General features: G+C 29.8%; 1 protein-coding gene across 1 annotated transcript in view; it reads left to right on the forward strand.

Annotated features, from left to right (window-relative positions):
* LOC127283126 (uncharacterized) overlaps positions 1–19,692 on the forward strand; it is a 64,343-nt gene extending 44,651 nt beyond the window's left edge. Inside the window, exon 4 of the mRNA XM_051307810.1 lies at positions 19,263–19,692. Within this exon, the coding sequence (XP_051163767.1) occupies positions 19,263–19,541 (279 nt within the window). The 3' untranslated portion in view covers positions 19,542–19,692. The remainder of the gene's footprint in view (positions 1–19,262) is intronic.
* Positions 19,693–20,939: the final 1,247 nt, after the last annotated feature.

The raw sequence follows: 20,939 nt of genomic DNA on the forward strand, positions 1-20,939 counted from the left end.
AAAAGTAACTATTATAAAGTAAGTACATTTTTCTATTATTTTAAACAACATGTGGAATTAATTCACGTACTTAAAAAAAATGTAAATTAAATATTATTTTTATTATATAGTATGAAGATATCGATCACTCCGAGTCAGGTAATAAAAGAAAACACAATTTTTAACGTTTTCAACGGCTCAGCCGTCCTCTTCAGTGGGAATCAAAAGTGGGTGTTACCGCAACACATAGAAACTTACTAAAACATGACTTTGACTGGGACAATTTTAATATTCTTGACAATGAACCAAATGAAAATAAATGTCTTATTTCAGAAATGATTCACATTAATTTACAAAAAAGTGCAATCAATAAAAAAGATGACACTCAGGATCTTAGTAATTGTTACACTCATTTCCTTAACGATAGAAAATATTCACAATACTCATCCTCGTTTGACTATACTGTTACTTAGTCTTTCTCTATTTATATTAATTGATATGAGGTTAACGACCTCAGAATTAAATGTTATTGATTGTATTTATTGAATGTTCGATCAGTGTCAAATTATACGTCGTGCTGACAGGAACTTTAAAATTTAACAATTTTAAATGTTTCCTTATAATTATGTTAATTTTATTTATTTAATTTTCAATGGTAAATGTTTTTTTTATAATTTTTTATTGTTCTTAATAATCTTCTACAATAATTGTGAAAATTTTATTTTTAATTTTTTTTGTAATAAATAATTTTAGTTTTCTGAAGAGGACGGCTGAGCCGTTGAAAACGTTAAAAATTGTGTTTTCTTTTATTACCTGACTCGGAGTGATCGATATCTTCATACTATATAAAATACCACCGAGTGATAAATTCATATTATTATTATTATTTTTATTACTTTGAACGAAATGGACTGTGTCCATAAATGTTGCTATGTCCCAGTGGCGGTCGTTGATGTCAAAGGTTTGGTCAGTTTTTAAGTAATGTAAATATAATCAATTTATATGTTGTTTAAGCAAACTGTTTTGAAATTATGCTTTTCAATTCAAATCTATGAGCAGTAACGGATATGAAGCTTGTATGCATAGTAAAAATAAAAAATTTTAATAAATAAGCGTATCTAACATTGGGAATGCTATTGTTTAGGACTCGCTCCAACGAATATATTTCTATCAATATGTTAAAATTTTTATTTTCTTTTTACTATTATATAATACATTTGTTCACAGAACATGTCTAAATACTATAAAGATCAAATGAATAAAGCTTTAAAAGCTGTAAAGGATGGGAAAACGTTTACTGCGGCTAGTAAAATGTTCGCAAACAAATACACTGGAAAGTCTCCTGTGGACCGAGTGTTTGGACCTTCTACAGTTTTATCGGACCCAGAAGAGAGGAAATTAGTAGCTTGGATTTTAGCTGTGGCAAAAGCAGGTTTTCCGGTTACGAAAAATCAACTTTTAGATAGTGTTGCTATTTTAATTCGAGATTTGAAGAAAGAAACTTGTTTTACTAACGGAAGACCAGTAAAGCACTGGTGCGATGCATTTTTGAGAAGACATCCAGAGATATCTGTACGAACGTCTCAAAATCTTTCTAAAACTCGATCTGCAGTTACAGAAGAAAATATTCGAAAGTGGTTTGCCGAAATTCTCTCTTTTTTCACTGAAGAAAATTATTTAGATATTTTACAAGACCCTGAACGAATTTTTAACTGCGATGAATGCGCAATTTATTTGTACCAAAAATAGGAAAAGTTTTAGTTAGAGTTGGACAAAAAGCGGTTTATAATTTTACAAAGAATGATGAAAAGGAATGCATAACAACTCTTATTATGGGAAGTGCTGCTGGTAAAATGGGTCCACCGCTATTAATGTTTGCATTAAAAAGAAGTCCAAGCGAACTTGCTGATTCTGTACCTTCATCTTGGGGAGTTGGGAAATCAGAAAATGGTTGGATGACGGCAGAAAGTTTCTTTGAATATATTAGCAATGTTTTCTATCCTTGGTTAATAGAAGAAAATGTCACTCTACCAGTCATCCTGTATGTTGATGGTCACTCCTCTCATTTATCAATGGCTGTAAGTGATTTTTGCAATGAAAAAGGGATCATTTTAGTTGCTTTATTTCCAAACTCGACCCACATTTTACAACCTTTAGATGTGGCATTTTTCCATCCAATGAAAAATGAATGGAGCAAAGCAGTACAGAATTGGCGTATTGGAAATAATTGTGAGCAGTTCAAGCGAGAAAATTTTGCACCGGTTCTCAAAAATGTGCTTGATTCTGTTAACAGTAAAAAAATTCTGGAAAGTGTATTTAAGACTTGTGAATTGTATCCTTTTAATCCCGATGCTATTAATTATGAGAAAGTCATGTGTCCTGATAACTTATTGAGCAATGAAAAAATACATCAACCTGAGAAAGTGCCTGTAAAATGTCATTTACGATTCTTTGAAAATGAGCTAAGTAAATTAGGAAAACTTAATATGTTTCAAGCATCAGGAAATGAATGGGCGGGAGACACATGGAAAGTAAAGACCTGTTTAATTTGTGGCTAAAAATGAAAACTGAAACTGGCGAGGAAATCGTTTTGCATCACACCGTTGAAGAAACTCCAATTAGTAATCTTGATGTAACAGAAGCTGAAGAAAATTTAATTGAAAGCATCACTGGTGTGATTGAAAGCAACGAAATTTTTAAAATTGTGGAAAATTCTGAAAGCATTCTTGTTGATGATTTTGAAAACAATTTGAACTTTTTTCCACGATACGAAATTATTGAACATAATCAAGAACATTCACACGATTCAATACTTCAAATTCAAAATGATAGTTCGAATGCTGGTATTTTGTTACCAGTTACAGATGTTACTGAGCCTGTGACTTTGGCAAACATCCCTATTATGTTGGAAAGTAAAATTGATTTCACGTATCAAGATCAACCGTTACATACTACTACGACTATTCAGGTACCTCTTGCATCGACCAGTGAAGAAAGAATAAATGAAAGTAACTCTATTTTAAACATTCAAAAGTCTAATTTAAACGAAAATTCTTTAATGTCGACTGGAAATGAAAACGATAAAGAAAATGAAACCGATACATGTTTTGGATCCGCATTCTCAAAAGTTTTCTTTTGGCCACAAAAAAATCAATCAACAAACGGTCAAAAGCGAAAAAAGAAGGAAAAAGGCCCAGCAGTAGTTGTTTCAAAAAAATGGCGAGAGTTTCATGAAGAAAAAGAAAAACAAAAAGATACTGCCCTTCAACAGAAAGAAGAAAGAAGAATCCAAAGAGAAGAAAATAAAAAAGTGAAAACAGTTGCTTTGGAATTAAGAAGAGAAGAACGTAAGTATCAAAAAGAAAATAAAAGTTAAGAAAAACAAGAAGCTGCAGCAAAGAAAAAAGAAGCAAGAGAAGAAAAAAGGAAAGAAAAAACCGAAGCACTGCAAAAAAGGTCGAAAAAGGAAAAAAAAGGAAATGCGAAGCGTAATTCGACCAAAGAATAATAAAGAATTTTTCATTTTATTAATCACTTCATTTAAGAGAATTTTGTTTTAAATGAAACGCATAATCATTATTATTTATCTAAAAAAACTTAATTATTACATTGTTCTCTTTTTAGATGTCTTTTATCATAATTTTATTTGAAAGCATATAATTAACGTTAAAAAATTTCATAAATATATGTAATATACTTCAAAAGTTTAAATGAAATTAAAGAGTTTAATACAAATAACGAATTTTAAATATATTAACCTAACTAGTGTCAAGCGGCTATTACTAGGACATTCGTGCGACCACCATTGGGACATTTGCAAATATTTTCGGCCAAGACTGGTACATTGTGACATTTTATTTTATTATTGTTATTTTTAACTTATTTTTTTATAAATTCTTGTTTTTTATAATACTAAGTGTTTACAAAATGTCCAACGTTTCTAGAAAGCATTAACTCTTTATTATTTATACTTAATAGAACTTTTAAATAAATTCTCAAAGTTTGAATTTTCCTTAAAGTGCCCACGAATGGGGCATTTACCTTAGTTAATTAATTAACTAAAAATTGCAAATATTATATAAGTAAATAAAAAAAATTTTGACATACATGTTTTCCAAATGTTTTTTTTTGTGCTCTTTCGATTGGTGAAAAAAGAATTCAAAATTTAACCTTTTTGTATGAAAATCAAAAATTTTTTTGACTTTTTTTTTAATTCGGTCTTTTTTTTAATTTATTAATTTTTTTTTGAAAATTAAAAATGTGCATTTTTACCCCAAAAAATATTAAGATGTCTTTTTTTGTTATTTTGGAGATATAAGTTAATTAATTAATTAACGTTAATAAAAATTTATATATTTTTTAAATGAATAAAGGTATCGTAATTCTGACGTTACTAAATGAAAGTTGACAAAATTCCGCATCCAACGAGCCCTATATGAAGTAATTTGGGTTAGTGGATTGTTAATAAACAATTGGCTAACATGATAGTTGTTTATAAAAAATCCTCTTATCCAATATAGTCCATATAGGGCTTGTTGGATGCGGAATAACGTCACCTTTCAATTGGTACCTTCAGGATTGCAATAACTTTATTTATTTGTGACAATTTGTAAAATTCAAGTATTTTCAAAATGTTGAATTACAATTCTTTAAAAATTCGTTTTTTAAAAATTTCACAAAAATTAATTATTTTTGAAAATTCAATTATTTTTAAAAAAATCGAATTTTTTTAAATACCTACTTTAAATAAAAAAATATTTAATAAATACAAAAAAATTATATTACTTAAAAATAGGATAAGTAAATTAAACAATTAATATAATCACATTTATTACAATATTTAATTAAACACAAATACATATAATATACATAATTCTGTTTGACATAAATAAATTAATTTTATAAAATTTAAATTAATTATTTTAAATTTTTAGGAAATGTTCGTCACAAAACTTGACTGAATATTTAAATTACATTTTCACTCAACTTTCGGTATAAATTTTAAATAAATATTTAATTTAAATTTTTAGTCAACTTTTACGCCAAACATTTCCTGAAAATTTCATTTAAATTTTTAGTTAATTTTCGCGACGAACATTTCCTGAAAATTTCTTTAAAATTTTTGGTCAACTTTTACGCCAAACATTTATTTTAGTGGGACATTTAAATCTTTATGCAATTTTTATTAAACTTTGCACTTAAATATCCCCAAGATTTCAAGGAAATCTTTTCGAAATTTTTAGTAAAGATTGGCTGCTGTGGGGGCATTATCTATTTTCAAGATTTCCCCGCCTTCTGCGTCCTCTGATTCCACCAAACTCTGCAAATTGCTAAATTCCAATAATTTTCCGCCGATCATCCCAATTTTCCTTGATGTATCTCCTTTTATCCTTGCTTGGGATTACATAATTAGCTTTGTGAGCTAAATTTCGCTTTTCGCAGAAGTCATCATGAATGAGATATAGTGTGCTCCAGACTGGTTTCCTACAGAATCTGCATGATCTGGCTGCTTGATGTTCCATTATGTGCAACAGAACCCGGAAAAATTTTTTTTCGCAAAACAAAATAATAAAAAAATACCTTTTCTTTGTTTTTCCACCATTTCTACATATATATATATATATTGTTTTTTTAATCCTTTTTTATTTTATTTCTTTTTAAATGAAAGATATTTTACTTTTTACTATTTTTAACAATTATTTATTTATTCATTTATATATATATATTCATATATATAATATAAATATATATATTAATATATATATAAAAATATAAATATATATGAATATATATATATTCATATATATATATATATATATATATATATGTAATATATATATATATATGGGGCATTCTTTCTCAACGGGAGAATTGCTCCCCCCAAAAGTGGTATGGACGAAAAGAGTTCAATTAGGTCTCAAATTTTAGGTATTTACGTCTATTTTGAAAAGCAAAGTGGCACTTTTTAAAATTCAAGATGGCGGATCTAATATGGCGGAAAATTAAAATAAAAATAGATTAAATTCACTTAAAATTTGTTACTCGCGAGTTTTTTGGGTCACTGAATATGAATCTGAAGTCAATTTTGTTCCAGCAAGTCAGGATTTTTTCCTAACCTCAAAAACATGTCGGATTAAAAAAATTTGCTTGTTGTATTAAATCCGACATGTTTTTGAGGTTAGGAAAAAATCCTGACTTGCTGGAACAAAATTGACTTCAGATTCATATTCAGTGACCCAAAAAACTCGCAAGTAACAAATTTTAAGTGAACCCAGTAAAAAATAAAAGATACAAGAACCGACGATTCCGGTTACAAGCTCAATAGCTGGTAAACGAATCAGTGAGAATCTCGGATACAAGCACTTTTCGGTATCCCAAATGCTTATAAGCTTATAAACGCATTGAAACGGACGACTTTTGTAGGGTTTTTAATCAAGAAAAAGCAATCAAATGGATGCAGAAACGTTATGAAATTAAATTAGAAGCAAAAATAAATTATTATTTATTAAAGAAATGTACATTGAAACAAAAAACAATTATTCTTATTAATTCTAAACTGTGAATTAAAAACATTGTGAAACAGTGTTTTATTGTTAATTTTAACTTGCTAATCGGAAAATATGGTTTTCTACCTTACCGACATTGGATATTAATTTAACGCGAGTTTTTCCATTTTCAATTTTCCAATTTCAAAAGCAATCCAAAATTATTCAATTAAATGGGGGAAAGGAAATTAAAAATGAGCACTTTATTATGTCTAATAAAATAATATTTTGATTATTTTGAATTGCTTTTGAAATTAGAAAATCGAAAAACCCGCGTTAAATTAATATCCAATATCAGTAAGGTAGAAAGCCATATTTTCCGATTAGCAAGTTAAAATTACCAACAAAACACTGTTTTCACAATGTTTTTAATCCAGAGGTTAGAATTAGTAAGAATAATTGTTTTTTGTTTCAATGTACGTTTCTTTAATAAATAATCATTTTTTTGCTTCTAATATAATTTCATAACGTTTCTGCATCCATTTGATTGCTTCTTCTTGATTAAAAACCCTAAAAAAGTTGTCCGTTTCAATGCGTTTACAAGCTTATAAGCATTTGGGATACCGAAAAGTTCTTGTATCCGAGATTCTCACTGATTCGTTTACCAGCTATTGAGCTTGTAACCGGAATCGTCGGTTCTTGTATCTTTTATTTTTTACTGGGAATTTAATCTATTTTTATTTTAATTTTCCGCCATATTAGATCCGCCATCTTGAATTTTAAAAAGTGCCACTTTGCTTTTCAAAATAGACGTAAATACCTAAAATTTGAGACCTAATTGAACTCTTTTCGTCCATACCATTTTTGGGGGGAGCAATTCTCCCGTTGAGAAAGAATGCCCCATATATATATATATATATATATATATATATATATTTATTTTTTTTGTACATTTTGTTATTAAAAAAAAAATTTTTAATATGATGCGGCCATATGGTGTCGGCAAACAACAAAAAAAATATAGAGAAGAGAACAGAAATTGAGCTTATTATTAATTTTCAAATCTGTTGACAATTATTATTTTAATCATTTTCGTATTTATTTATTATTTTATTTTTTTGTTCTTCCATATATTTGGAAATTTCCTTTTAATTGTTTAGTCGTAGGTTTTCCTATTCTTTTCTCTCTTTCTTCTGTATCCTCGTCCTTTCTCCGTTGCCATTCCACCTTCCACAGCCTCATACCCCACTAAAGGTACCCGACCATTCCCCCGAATCAGATTCTCCGAATGTACTTTTTTCCGATGACCAATTCCCCGAAAACCATTTCCCCGAATACACAAAAAGGACAATTCCTAGAAAGTAAAAAAAAGACATTACCCGAATGAAAAAAAATTGTTGCAGAGATGAAAAATATATTTTTTCCAAATATTTTTACAAAGTGATTTTTAAGACATCACGATATTACAACCAACTGCATGCAAATAATCTTTCCAACCCTGTGCGTCAAAGTATCATACGATTCGACAATCGCTTTCAGTCGTCTTTGGGCATCCAACCATTTATTTTTCGGTGCTGCTCTGATTTTGCGGCCCAGGGAAAGTTCAACTAGGATGATCTCTGTATCCCCTTGTTCTTTTTTGAATTCCTTCACTGCGGAAAATATATCAGGATGGTTTTTCCCAACGAGAAGACGGAAGCGATTATGCCAACCCTCGCTTGAATTGTTGGTTTTGCTTTGGTTGGTCAATATCGCATCGTACTGGTTCCAAATTAGTGGATGGAAACGTGGTGGCCCGTCTGCGCCCTCTAGCAGGAGCTCCAAGTGTACATATGTTTTTTCAAAAATAGTCAAAAAAATCATGCAAACTGTCAGGAGCTGTAGTTTTAAGACGTCCAAAAATTGTCACAACATCATTCACAGGAATGCATGCAAGTGCAGTGGCCTAATGCACATAATCTTTTACTTCCGTATTAGTATGATCGTTGTACGCAATTTGTAATCCTAATTCCTGGATTTTCCTGTACAACGCTTGACAGAGGTGAAAGAAACAAGCACTTACATGAATTCCTGCAAAAATGTTTTTCACCGCGTTTATTATCGAAAGTTCAAAGTCAGTCATCACTTTTGCCGGTCGAAAATTGTTTATTCCGTACTCTGCAGCTGCTGTGATCCCTAATCTTCTTTCATTTATTAATTCAATTTCGTAATTCATACTGTTAACATTGAAATTTTAAAAATACAACAGATTTTACCAAAATAAAAAATTACATCTAAAAACGTGGGTTATGTCAATACAGTCATTTGTCTTTTTTTCATACATTCGTCCTTCTTTTTAAATTTTTTTCGACGGATTATTATTTCGGGGAAATAGTTTTTCGGGGAAAATAATAAAAATCCTTTTTCGGGGAATCGGCTTCGGGGAAATATCTATTCGGGGAAATGACAGGGATTCCAAATTCACAACAAATTTCTCAGCAAAAAATTACTCCGTTGAGGAGGAAATCAACATTTGGTGGGAATTCCCAGTCATTTCCCCGAATACATTTCCCCGAATAGAAATGTTGATTTCTTCCTCAACGGAGTAATTTTTTGCTGAGAAATTTGTTGTGAATTTGTCGTCACAACAATTTTTTTCTATTTGGATTTTTGCTGGTTTTTCTATGACTGTTATTTGTGACGAGTCCGAATTCTCGTCCGACGTATTATTTTCCTCTATTTGTTAAATTATTTTTATTATTTCATCTTCCTTTTCCACCATTTTTATGTATTTTTCCTTTATTTCAATTTGTTCTTCCTTTTTCATTTGATATTCTCTTCCTTCATTGCATTTAGTTTTACCACATTAAGGGCTATTAGAGCGGCCATCTCTTCTTTTCTTTTTCAAATTGAACTCAATTGGTTTTTGTAGTTTTGCGATATCGATGCCATTCTGAAATGAAAAGTACATTGTCAAGTATTGTTTTTGTTCATTCGTTTGAATGTTAGTATTATTTTGTCATGTCTGTTCTGTCAGTTCCTTCCTATTTTCTGCTAATTTTTCACTAATTTTTTATGAATTTTCGCAAATCATTAATGTTCCATACTCCTATTGATTTTCCGTGAATTTTTCCTAATTCATACATAGTGGGGGAAACTTTTCGAATAATTTTAAAAGGACCATCGTAATCTTTTTTCAATTTCTTCGCGATGCCTAAATCTTTATTCGATAACGACTTATCTTTTTTCCAAACTAAATTTCCTACCTGAAACTCTGTTTTTTAACTATGCCTGTTATAATAGATTGCTTGTCTATCATTTGCCATATTTAAGTTCTTTTGAACTTCGTCTTTGATCACTTGTAGTTTTCTCAATCTTTCTGTCCATTTATCGACTTCTTGGAATTCAACCTCGTCCGGATTTTCAATATCGTTTTTCAATGTTTGGAACGGTTGAAGTTCCCGACCAACATTTAAGAAAGCTGGTGAAAGTCTTGTCGATGAATGGTTGCACGTATTCAGGGCAAATTAAAGATCATCAATGTTTTGATCCCAAACATTATGTTCTTTATCTAAATACGCCTTAATTACTTTTTTTATCGACCTATTAGTTCTTTCCGTCGGATTAGGTTGAGGGTAGTATTTGGGTGTGAAAGAGTGCCTAATTCCTAATTTGTTCGACATTTCCCGCATAACTTTGTTCGCGTATTCGGTGCCATTATCCGAAATCAAAATTCTGGGAGTTCCCCATCGCGAAACTACTTTTTTACGAAATTCATTTTCGATCATTTTTCCATCGGCCTTTTTAATAGGAATTATTTCAACCCATTTTCTGAATAAATCGGTAAACACAGAAATGCATTTATTCCGATTTTTTGAAAGGGGTAATGGTCCTATTATATCAGAGACCACCATCGTCCAAGGCTCTTCTATAATTCTTTCACCCATAGGTCCCATTTTCGGTCTGTTATTTGCTTCTATCTGTTGGCAAATTTTACATTTTCTTACATGTTCAACTATTTTCGAGTACATACCAGGCCAAAATATCTTTCTGCTATTCTGTGGTACGTTTTTTCCACACCTAAATGTCCTACCTGTATGTTATCATGATTTTCAATGTTTACGCAAATTTTCCGGTATTACCAATTTCCAAGAATTTTCATCTTTCAATAATTCTGTTTTCAGAGGTTTGGATTAAAAAAAATACAGCTCCTACCTTCGAGACGCATGAAAATCCCCTAAACTTCATATAGCAGAAATGCCATTTGACAGAAATTTATATAACAGAAATTTTATTGGACAGAATATTTACATGGCAGACAATTCATATAACAGACTTTTCATTGGACAGACGTTTGATTGGACAGAATTTTTATCGAACAGAAATGTTACTTAACAGAAATTTTATCTGACAGAATTTCCATTCAACAGAACATAAGTATAGCAGAACTCTAATTGGTCATAATTTAACTTTTGCATCATACATTCTCATTCCTGCTACATTTTTAACTTGTCGGTAAAGTAGACGTAGAGGTCAGTAGTTGCTATTTCTTTCTCGTCCCAAAGTTTGAATATTAAATAATAAAACTAATATTTTATTTCATTATTATTGATAATGAATACCTAATAATTATAAGTAAATAAAATATTAGTTTTATTATTTAATATTCAAACTTTGGGGCGAGAAAGAAATAGCAACTACTGACCTCTACGTCTACTTTACCGACAAGTTAAAAATATAGCAGGGATGAGAATGTATGATGCAAAAGTTAAATTATGACCAATTAGAGTTCTGCTATACTTATGTTCTGTTGAATGGAAATTCTGTCTGATAAAATTTCTGTTAAGTAACATTTCTGTTCGATAAAAATTCTGTCCAATCAAACGTCTGCCCAATGAAAAGTCTGTTATATGAATCGTCTGCCGTGTAAATATTCTATCCTATGAGAGTTCTGCTATACTTATGTTCTGTTGAATGGAAATTCTGTCAGATAAAATTTCTGTTAAGTGACATTTCTGTTCGATAAAAATTCTGTCCAATCAAACGTCTGTCCAATGAAAAGTCTGTTATATGAATTGTCTGCCATGTAAATATTCTGTCCAATAAAATTTCTGTTATATATATTTCTGTCAAATGGCATTTCTGCTATATGAAGTTTAGGGGATTTTCATGCGTCTCCTACCTTCTGATGGCAAAATTTAATTTTTATTGCTATGTCTTCAGACAATTTCTCGTCGAGAAAAGTTCGAATGAAATCTGATTTGAAATCCTGTAGTGAACGCCAATTATTTCTAATCGTCCTACACCATTCTAATGCTTCATCGACAAAAACTGCATCGATATTTTCTAATACATTATTTTCCGATATTTCATAACCTCGTTTAAAGCGAAATAATTTGTCCAAAAATTGCGCGGGATTATCCACTTTATTGTTGTGGAATTTTATGGGACAATTTGACGTGATTTGAAAAGGGGTTTGTATCATTCCAAAAGGAAAAGGGTTGATTCTATTGTCACGCGTCTGAATATTATCTTCGCAAGTCGGACATCTTTGTTGACATTCTGGTAACATTTTTGCATTATCTTCAAGTTTTGTTTTTCTTTCTATTTCTCTATTACAACTTAAAAATTCCATTTTTAAGTTGTTTTTAATTATTTTCTCTGGATACCAAACTTTTGCCTGAACAATTTCCATCGTCATGAGCATTGTTCATTGGAAAATTTGTGACAATGCTTTTTTCTTGAAAAGTTTTCATTGGTTTATTTTTCCCGTAATTATTTTCTGCTATTTGTTTTAAATAATTACCAAAATTATCAGTTTCTACTAATTTCGCGGTTGATTCACCTTGATCATAACGAAAATCAATTTTTCCTAAATTTTCCGCTTTTTCATTTTGCCGCTCGAAATTTTCCTGATAATTGCCCACAAAATGAACTGACTGTTTCTGTTCATTTTGTTTCCTAATATTTTCCAATATTTTTCCATAAAATTTTCCGCAATATTTTCCGGCTTTTTCTTTTCGACAATATCTATTTTAAAGAAACTATGCGCGGTAGGTTTGTATTTTTCTTTTACAATTTTCCTATGTTCGAATTCTAATTCTTCCGTTTTTTGCCGTACTTTTTCCCGTTCATTACGCAAAAATTCGTCGTATTCCGCTAAATCTTGTCTACTTTTGAATAATTTATTATTTGTTCCTAAAAAAGATTCGTCACTTTTCGATTTTTCACTAATCTTATCTTTAGCTTTTTCCTTATTTTCTGGTATTTTCGCTACTGTTCCTAAGTAACTTTCTAAAATTACACTTTTCTTTTGTGTCTGTGGCAAACCTGCAAATGACAATTTTTGGGTTTCTTTGTCATCTTGCATTTTCCTACTATTTTCTACACTTAATTTGGGTAATGACTTGTTCGCTTTGTCTCTCATTTCGCTCTCAGTAGAGGTAGTTTTGTTAAAACCGAGTATTTTTAATTTTTCCGGTGAAATTAAATGTAGTAGTGCACCTACTGTGGCTTCAAGGGATTCTATTTTTGATTTGTCATTCACTTGTTGTAATGGGATGCAGTTCCACCGTGAGTAGGGGGTTGGCATTCTGTTTCTGTAAATTCGAAACTTTAAATTCTGTCTCACTTCTTTAATCCAAATTTTCATTTTCCATTCCACGCATTTTTCTCGCTTCTGCATTTTCAAAAAAAATAAATTTGTTCACTTCGAATAAAAAAATTTAAGTTCTAATAACATACAAAAAAAATTTTTATTTTTCACTGATTCATAATATTTTCGAAAAAGAGGAAAAAACAAGTTGTAAATTCAGATGTTCATTACATGATCATTTTGCTTCCTCTTTACGATCAGCAAAAAAATTTGCTTCCTCGTAGAGAAAGCATTAACATTGAAATAAACATACAAAAATAATATAATAATATAAACATTAGAGTACCTATACATATGAGTAAAATTTAAGAAATTAATGGAAGTTAAAAAATCAAAAATTCATATTCTAACCGAAATTTCTTAATATTAATGAATAATAATATATAACTTATTATTATTTACAATTATATCGATTCGTTTTAATGCAAGGAACACAATTATTTTATATTTAAACTTGAATTTAAATAAATATAAAATTTTTCTGCTAAAATGAGAATTTTTGATTTTTTAACTTTCATTATTTCTTTAAATTTAAATTAAAACTATACGAAATTTATTTTTGACACCCTATATAACTTGAAATTATTTGGTCACCCAGTCTAATGTCAATTTATGTTCTCTTTCGAAAAATTCCTAATTTCTTTTATTTATTTTTATTTGACACCTTGTATACAAAATAATTTTGACGAAATTTAATCAAAATTAATTTTGTCTTATTTCATTCCTTCGCGTGTTTACTTTTTGACATGACGACCTTTCATATTTTACTCCTCACAGGGAAGTGGTTAATATTATTATTAATTACTACCATTAATTAATGAATTAATACAATTACTTAATACTAGGATTTTTAGTTAAGTATATATATGTAGCAAATATATACAGTCGACCATTCCAGTAAAGCCGCTTCCCCAGTTTGCGAGCGAGCTTGTTCGCCCATTGATATTTCCTCTCGAATTTATCTAGTTTGATCTGAATAGCGCCGCCAAAGAGAGTTGAAATTTGGAGAACAAATTTCAATTTTAGTATATACTCGTACAAAATTCGCGCGCTATGCGCGACCAATTCTTTTCTTACCCAGATAGCATGTCAGCTTGCCGCGCAATATTGCCAACCTTGCACGTCAAACTTACCGCAAGTCTACGTATGCTTGGCAGTTTTGGTAAAAAATGCATAGAATATAAAATGTGTGTTTTTTTGAGACCTACAACTTTCATTTGAAACATTTTTTGAAATTTTGCGTTTTTTACAAGATAATCGCAAAAAACTATGATTTAATGGTGTTTTTGATGTTTTTCACTATGATAATCAATTTTACGCCAATTTTCACTATCATTTTCGTAATCAGCGCATCAAAGTACGTTAATATACTTACAAGTACTAACTTTTCCTCTAGTTATGATGTGCACTGTTTTTTCCGTAATTTTTTATGTTTTATGGTTTTTTCTCGAAAAATAACGACTTTTGGTAAAAAATGCATGCAACATAAAATGTGTGTTTTTTTGAGACCTACAACTTTTATTTGAAACATTTTTTTAAATTTTGCGTTTTTTACGTCATAATCGAAAAAAACCATGATTTTATGGTGTTTTTTATGGTTTCTACCATGATAATAACATTTGTGCCAATTTTCACTATCATTTTCGTAATCAAGGCACAAAAGAACGTTAGTATACCAAGTTTCATTAAGATCGGTGGTGAGACGCTTTCGGAACTATATCCCCTCATTGTAACAGAATTCTAGAACATTATTACAAGGGAGTTACCGATCTGTTCTATGGAATTAATAAATAAATAGTTCATTTTAATTAAGTATGTAGTTAAATTTAAAAAACTCTAAAAATTTTATATATCACATAATTTTATTGTTTTTTTTAAGTAAGCAATACAGTTTTTAAATCCTCAGTCGCAAGTTATTAAATCAATTTTGTATTTATATTCTCATGTTAGGGTAGCGGAATAATCAGAGTATTAGCCTGTAGAGCGATTTTGTTATAGAACAGTTGAAATTTGACACTGTTCTAACTATGTTTATTTTAGAGTTTCCTTTTTCTATTACATCAAGTTTTAATATTTTTATTAAGAATAAAAAGTATTTTACATGTATTTTTAAGTAATAATCTTGCAATAATGGTTATACACCATTTTATAGTTGTTACAAAAAAGTTCTGGAACTGTTACAAATACATTTGTAACCATATTCTAGATTTGTTACAGAACCTCACATATCCGCTGAGTACGACATTTTGCGTAACCAGTGACTTACAGGTTCTTAACCAGTTACAGGACATGTTTTTAAAAAAATTTGTAACAGTTCTATAACTGACCTTTAACAGTGTTTGCTGGGTATATATATATCAAGTTTTTTGTCTTTAATTCAAAGACATGATGTATATTAGATTTAATTATTTTAGTATAGTGGAGGGGTAAAATCTCCAGAATCCGTGTTTTGAGGGTTGTCAATATTTTTTTTCTTCTTGACCTGACGTGCTAAAGACTTCTATATAAGCTTAAATTAAACGTATTTTTAAGGTAAGGGTTTTCAATATTTCTTTACTCCTTAACCGGAGGTCGAGGGGCGAAAAACTAGAAAATTAAGTGTACGCCTAATACAATAATTCAGGTAATTCAGGATAATTCACGGTAATTCAGGATAATTCATAGTAATTCACGGTAATTCAGAATAATTAATGAAATTCAAGATCGCTCATATTTAAATTATTTGTAGTTTATATTATTAAAGAAAGAAGGTTAAAAAAATTGTGTAATAACAAAAACTCATGAATTAAGAGGAGAACACAAAATTTTTAATACTTTTAAACTTTTAATTTTCATTATAGTGTGGTTTAGCACTATTCGACGCGAACGGACTAAAAGATAAGGAACAATAATAATATTTTATATCAATTGTTGAATAAGTAACATTACTTTTGTTTGTACCTCAAGTTTTCCCTTCAATGAAAAACCATGGTGATTGACTTTTGAACCAATTTCCGTTCACTGTCTAAATTTGAATTCTTGTCCCCGTTTGAAATTTTCTTTGAAGATTGTAGGTTCGTCTTTGATTTGCTTTTCTGGTTAGTTTCAAAATCTAGCTTTTTCATTTTCTTCTTGCAGTAATCAGCTACAGCCAATAACATAAGTTTATGTTCAGGAAGAAACTTAAATTTTTCCTGAAATTTAGCATAAACTCTATAATACTCTTCGGCAGGTTTATTTTTGTCACGAAGTTCTTCAACTTCAGAGCGAGCGAATGTTTCTACTTCAGCTTTGTGACTTTCATGGAAAGAACTTATTGATAAAACGTTATCAAATCCTGTTAACGACAATAAATTTTTTAAATGGATAGGAACTTGAGTTTTCAAATCATTTTCTGTTTGGTTCCACCACGCAGAGTCCAACTTTATTACACCCTGAAAATGTATTTATTTACATTTTGTCGAGCATTTTGTACATAAAAATAGTAATAAAAATAGAAATAATTATAAATTTTTACATAATTAAAAAAAGTCAATAGGATAAATATTTCAAGAAGTAAACACTAATGTATACCTAACCTAAAAATATGTTTGAAGGTGTATACTGATAAAAAGAAATGCACGTGCAATATAAAAATTAACCTCCGTATTCCTCTTAGCCTCGAAAAATCCTTTAATACATATATTACTACTATAATACTGAATATGCCTCGGAATATGCTGATGTTTTCTTTTCAATATAACTGAAACGTAACTTTGTTCAAGTCTATAAAAATAAACGTTGATATTAGCTGACATTATGATAAGGGTTACCAACTTAGGGAATTTGACTAAACGCAAGTGCGCATGCGATCAAAATAGGCGCGATAATATGAAATGCTTTTTAAAATAATATACTTTAAATTTTTCATTAAAGACAGATTTTGCTATATATAATTCAAGATAATTCATAACTATCCAAAGTAATTCATGGTAATTCGCGATAATTCACGGTAATTTAAGTAATTCAGGATAAATCGTTCACTATAACACACATTTCGGCAAGTTAAACAAATTTTTTTAAAAAGTTGGGGTAATTACCCCAAAAAATATGTGTTTGATGGTTTTTAGAATTTTTTTTTCCATAACCTGACGTGCCAGAGACTTCTGCATAGGCTTAAATTAAAGCTTAAAAATTTCAAAATTTTTTATATCTTGAGCATATGGGTCTTAACCCTTTCAGCTCCAGTGATCGATATATCGACCACCTTTAAAGCCATCAATTTATTAAAAATGATTTAAAGTAAAATTTTAAAACATTTGCATATTTTTCATTTTCATGTTTCTACAATTAGGTAGTATTTAGTAGTTTTGTAACAAATTAATCTATCTTATCTATATTAATCTATATCTTTTTTAGTAACATATTCATATACGGCAACACATTATTTCAAGTTAACCTTTATTGTAATAAAATTAAGTTACTAACATATAATTGAAATCAGGGGTATTTTTATATTTTCAGGTATGTTAATTACGAATCTCAAATCATATATGCAAATTCAAAATGTCGGACAAGAAAAAATAAAAAACTATTAACTTTGCTTGAAAGTTGTCACTTGTGGGTTTTTGGGGTCGCTGATTACGAATCTGGAATTAGTTTTAAAAAATTCAATATGGCGGACGACAATTTTAGAAATCAATCGAAACTAGAAAATCGTTACTGAGGGTTTTTTGGGGTCGCTGATTACGAATCTGGAATCAGTTTTAAAAATTCAAAATAGCGGATTCAAAATGGCGGACGATGAAATCAAAAATCAAACTTATTTGCATGAAAATTGTCACTCACTTCATGTTCGAAATCAGTGACCTAAAAAACATCGAGTAACAACTTTCATGCAAATTTGTTTTATTTTTGATTCCATCGTTTGCCATATTAAAGCCGTCATTTTGAATTTTTAAAAACTAAATTCAGATTCGTAATCTGCGAACCCCCAAATGACCTCCCGATTTAAAACTTATTCTAGATTCGTAATCAGCGACCACAAAAACCCCTAATTAACGATTTTCAAGAAATTGGATTGGTTTTTAAAATTGGCGACCGCCATATTGGATCCGCTATTTTGAATTTTTAAAAACGGACTTTAGATTCGTAATCAGCGACCCAAAAAATCCCCGAGTAACCATTCTCAAGCTAATTGTATTAATTTTTAGTAAAGTCGTCCGACATATTTGATCCGCCATTTTGAATTTTGAATAACTGACTTTAGATTCGTAATCAGCGACCCTAAAAAACCATAGGTGCAGTACTATACCTCTTGTAGCTATTTATCAAGTGTCCTAATTAATGGTACTGAAAGGGTTAAAGTGTACCCTTAAAAACCCACGAGTAACAAATTTCAAGCAAATTCAATCACTTTTTAGAAATTCGTCCACCATATTGGATCCGCCATATTGAATTTTAAAAATCTGACCTCAGATTCGTTATGATCGACTAACTCCTTAATAAGATCTGTGAGTAAAAATTCCTGAAGTGAATCACCCAAATTGAAGATGTACTGTATTTGCTTTGAAATATAGAAAATTAAAACATTATTATAAGTTGAAAAACTGCCTCAAAGGATTTTTCAAAAAAAAATTAAATTTCTTCAGTTAAAAAATGAATATCTTAGAACTAAGTGAACGGATCTTTATAAAAATTGGTATACTTACAGAGAAACTGATACAGTTTTAGTTGAAAATTTGAGAATTAAAATTTTTTTATTTTTAATGATTGTTATTGCAAAATTAATTGTTTATTTAAAAAATGAACCATGTTCTTGTTGTTGCTTTTGTTAAATAAAATCCTCTAATTTTCAGAATCAAATTCGTAATCCCTATGAAATTATTTGTTTTAAGAGATAAGCGAGAAGGATATTCAGTTTTTACAGAAATTTAAAAAAAATGGTTTTTTCAGGAATGTGAACATAACATCCAATTATTATAGGTTATAGATCTTATGTAAACATATTCTTCATTATATAATAAACGCCGATTTTCAAAATTGTTAATTACTGACAAATGAACAAGAATTAAAAATGGTAACCCCATTCTATAACTAATATTACTTAAAAGTTACAAAACTTGTTTATTTAGTTTTAAAACATAATAACGCAGTACATATAATTATTAAAAAGTACTTTAACTAAAAATTTATATATTTTTCAGATTAAAGTATTTTCTGAAACAATATGTCCAGAGGAAGGTTACTTTCCGTTTCAGAGTGGATGCAGTATTGCTTTTTTTAAATGTGAGCTTAATTCAAGAAATATCATGCAGGGCTATTTATACAAATGTCCTGCTAGTTTTGTATACTGGACAATTTCCAAGCGCTGTGAACGAGTATCTTGGTTAAAAACATGTACACCGTCAAGTTATGAAGCAGAAACTATATTTTGGGAAAAAAGATGGGATGTTCCTATAGCAAATAATAATTCATATACATAAAAATATTTATTTGATATAAAAAATACTGTCGTTTCCATTGTGTACAATCTAGGGTCTATAATACTTATCTAAACCAAACAAAAAAAGTTTTTTCTTCAATCAATTCAATAAATTGTACAATCGTACAATTTTACATGAATTTTAAAAAAAATTCAATTTTCGGCAAAAAATCTTACTTCTTTTTAAAAAAAAATTTTAACTTCAACTTAAAAAAATTATTAATACAGAAGGCAATAATGTACGATTCAAGAAAAAATTATGTTTGTTTCTTTTAGATAAGGATCGTGGACCCTATAGATTGTACACAATGGGAAAAGAGGCGTTACGTACATATATATATATATATATATATATATATATGTAACGCTCCACGAGAGAAGGGACCTATCTCCGAAATAATATTAGGCTTAGTTTTCATGTACGGTGCATGGAAAACTGAGCTTTTTAATAATGTGAAGTCAAAATTAAATTTTATCAAATAGTTTTTTTGCAATAACGATTTAAACATGAGCGATTCGTGTAGAGAATTGACTCTCTTTCTCCTCACACACAGATGCGTAAGCTCCCCTCTCACTGTGTCCATGCGTCACTTGAAGTTCGGGTCGGTATTCGTGATTTAGAGAGAGATGCGCTGACTACACCGTTCTCTCTCACTACGAAAGCACGTGTACGAGGTGCATCTCTCTTTACTTTCCGAAGACGCCCGAACACACAGACGCCAACTGTCATTTAACGTAATTGCCATTTAACGGATTTGGCATTCAACGGAATTGACATTTAACGGAGTTGTAAGTGAACGGAATTGTCATTTAATGTAATTGCCATTTAACGGAATTGTCATTTATCGGAATTTCCAGTTAACAGAATTGTCACGTAACAGAATTACCATTTAACGGAATTGACATTCTACACAGCAAACACGTCCTATAAATGTTCTATAATAGTGAGGACACAGTTTTATAGAACATTTGTTACAAACTGGTTATGAACTTAACAGTTCTGTAACAATGTTATGCAACATTTCTGTAACACAATCGTCAAAAAAATCATCTAACTGACGTTCCAACGTAGTTTTAGAACTGTGTCCGAACAATGTTATGTAGCTGTTCTAAAATTATTTTGAAGTTCAATTCTGGTATATATTTAACTGAGATTTAAAATTTAAAGTGTTCATAGGTACTTTAACTATTTTTCATCGAATTAATAAATTAATAGTTCATATTACTTAAGTATATAGTTAAATTTTAAAAACTCTAAAGTTTACAACAACAACGTAGTCTTATTATTTCTTCTTTGTATAAGGAATATAGTTTTTAAATCGGGGCACATGAAAATGCACCACCTGTTATTTGGCGGAATAGTCATTTAACAGAAACGAAAATATTGGGAACGCCAGTT

The sequence above is a fragment of the Leptopilina boulardi genome, unplaced genomic scaffold (assembly GCF_019393585.1).
Source record: "Leptopilina boulardi isolate dan_hultmark-lab unplaced genomic scaffold, ZJU_Lbou_2.1 LbouV2_308, whole genome shotgun sequence".
Taxonomy (NCBI): domain Eukaryota; kingdom Metazoa; phylum Arthropoda; class Insecta; order Hymenoptera; family Figitidae; genus Leptopilina; species Leptopilina boulardi.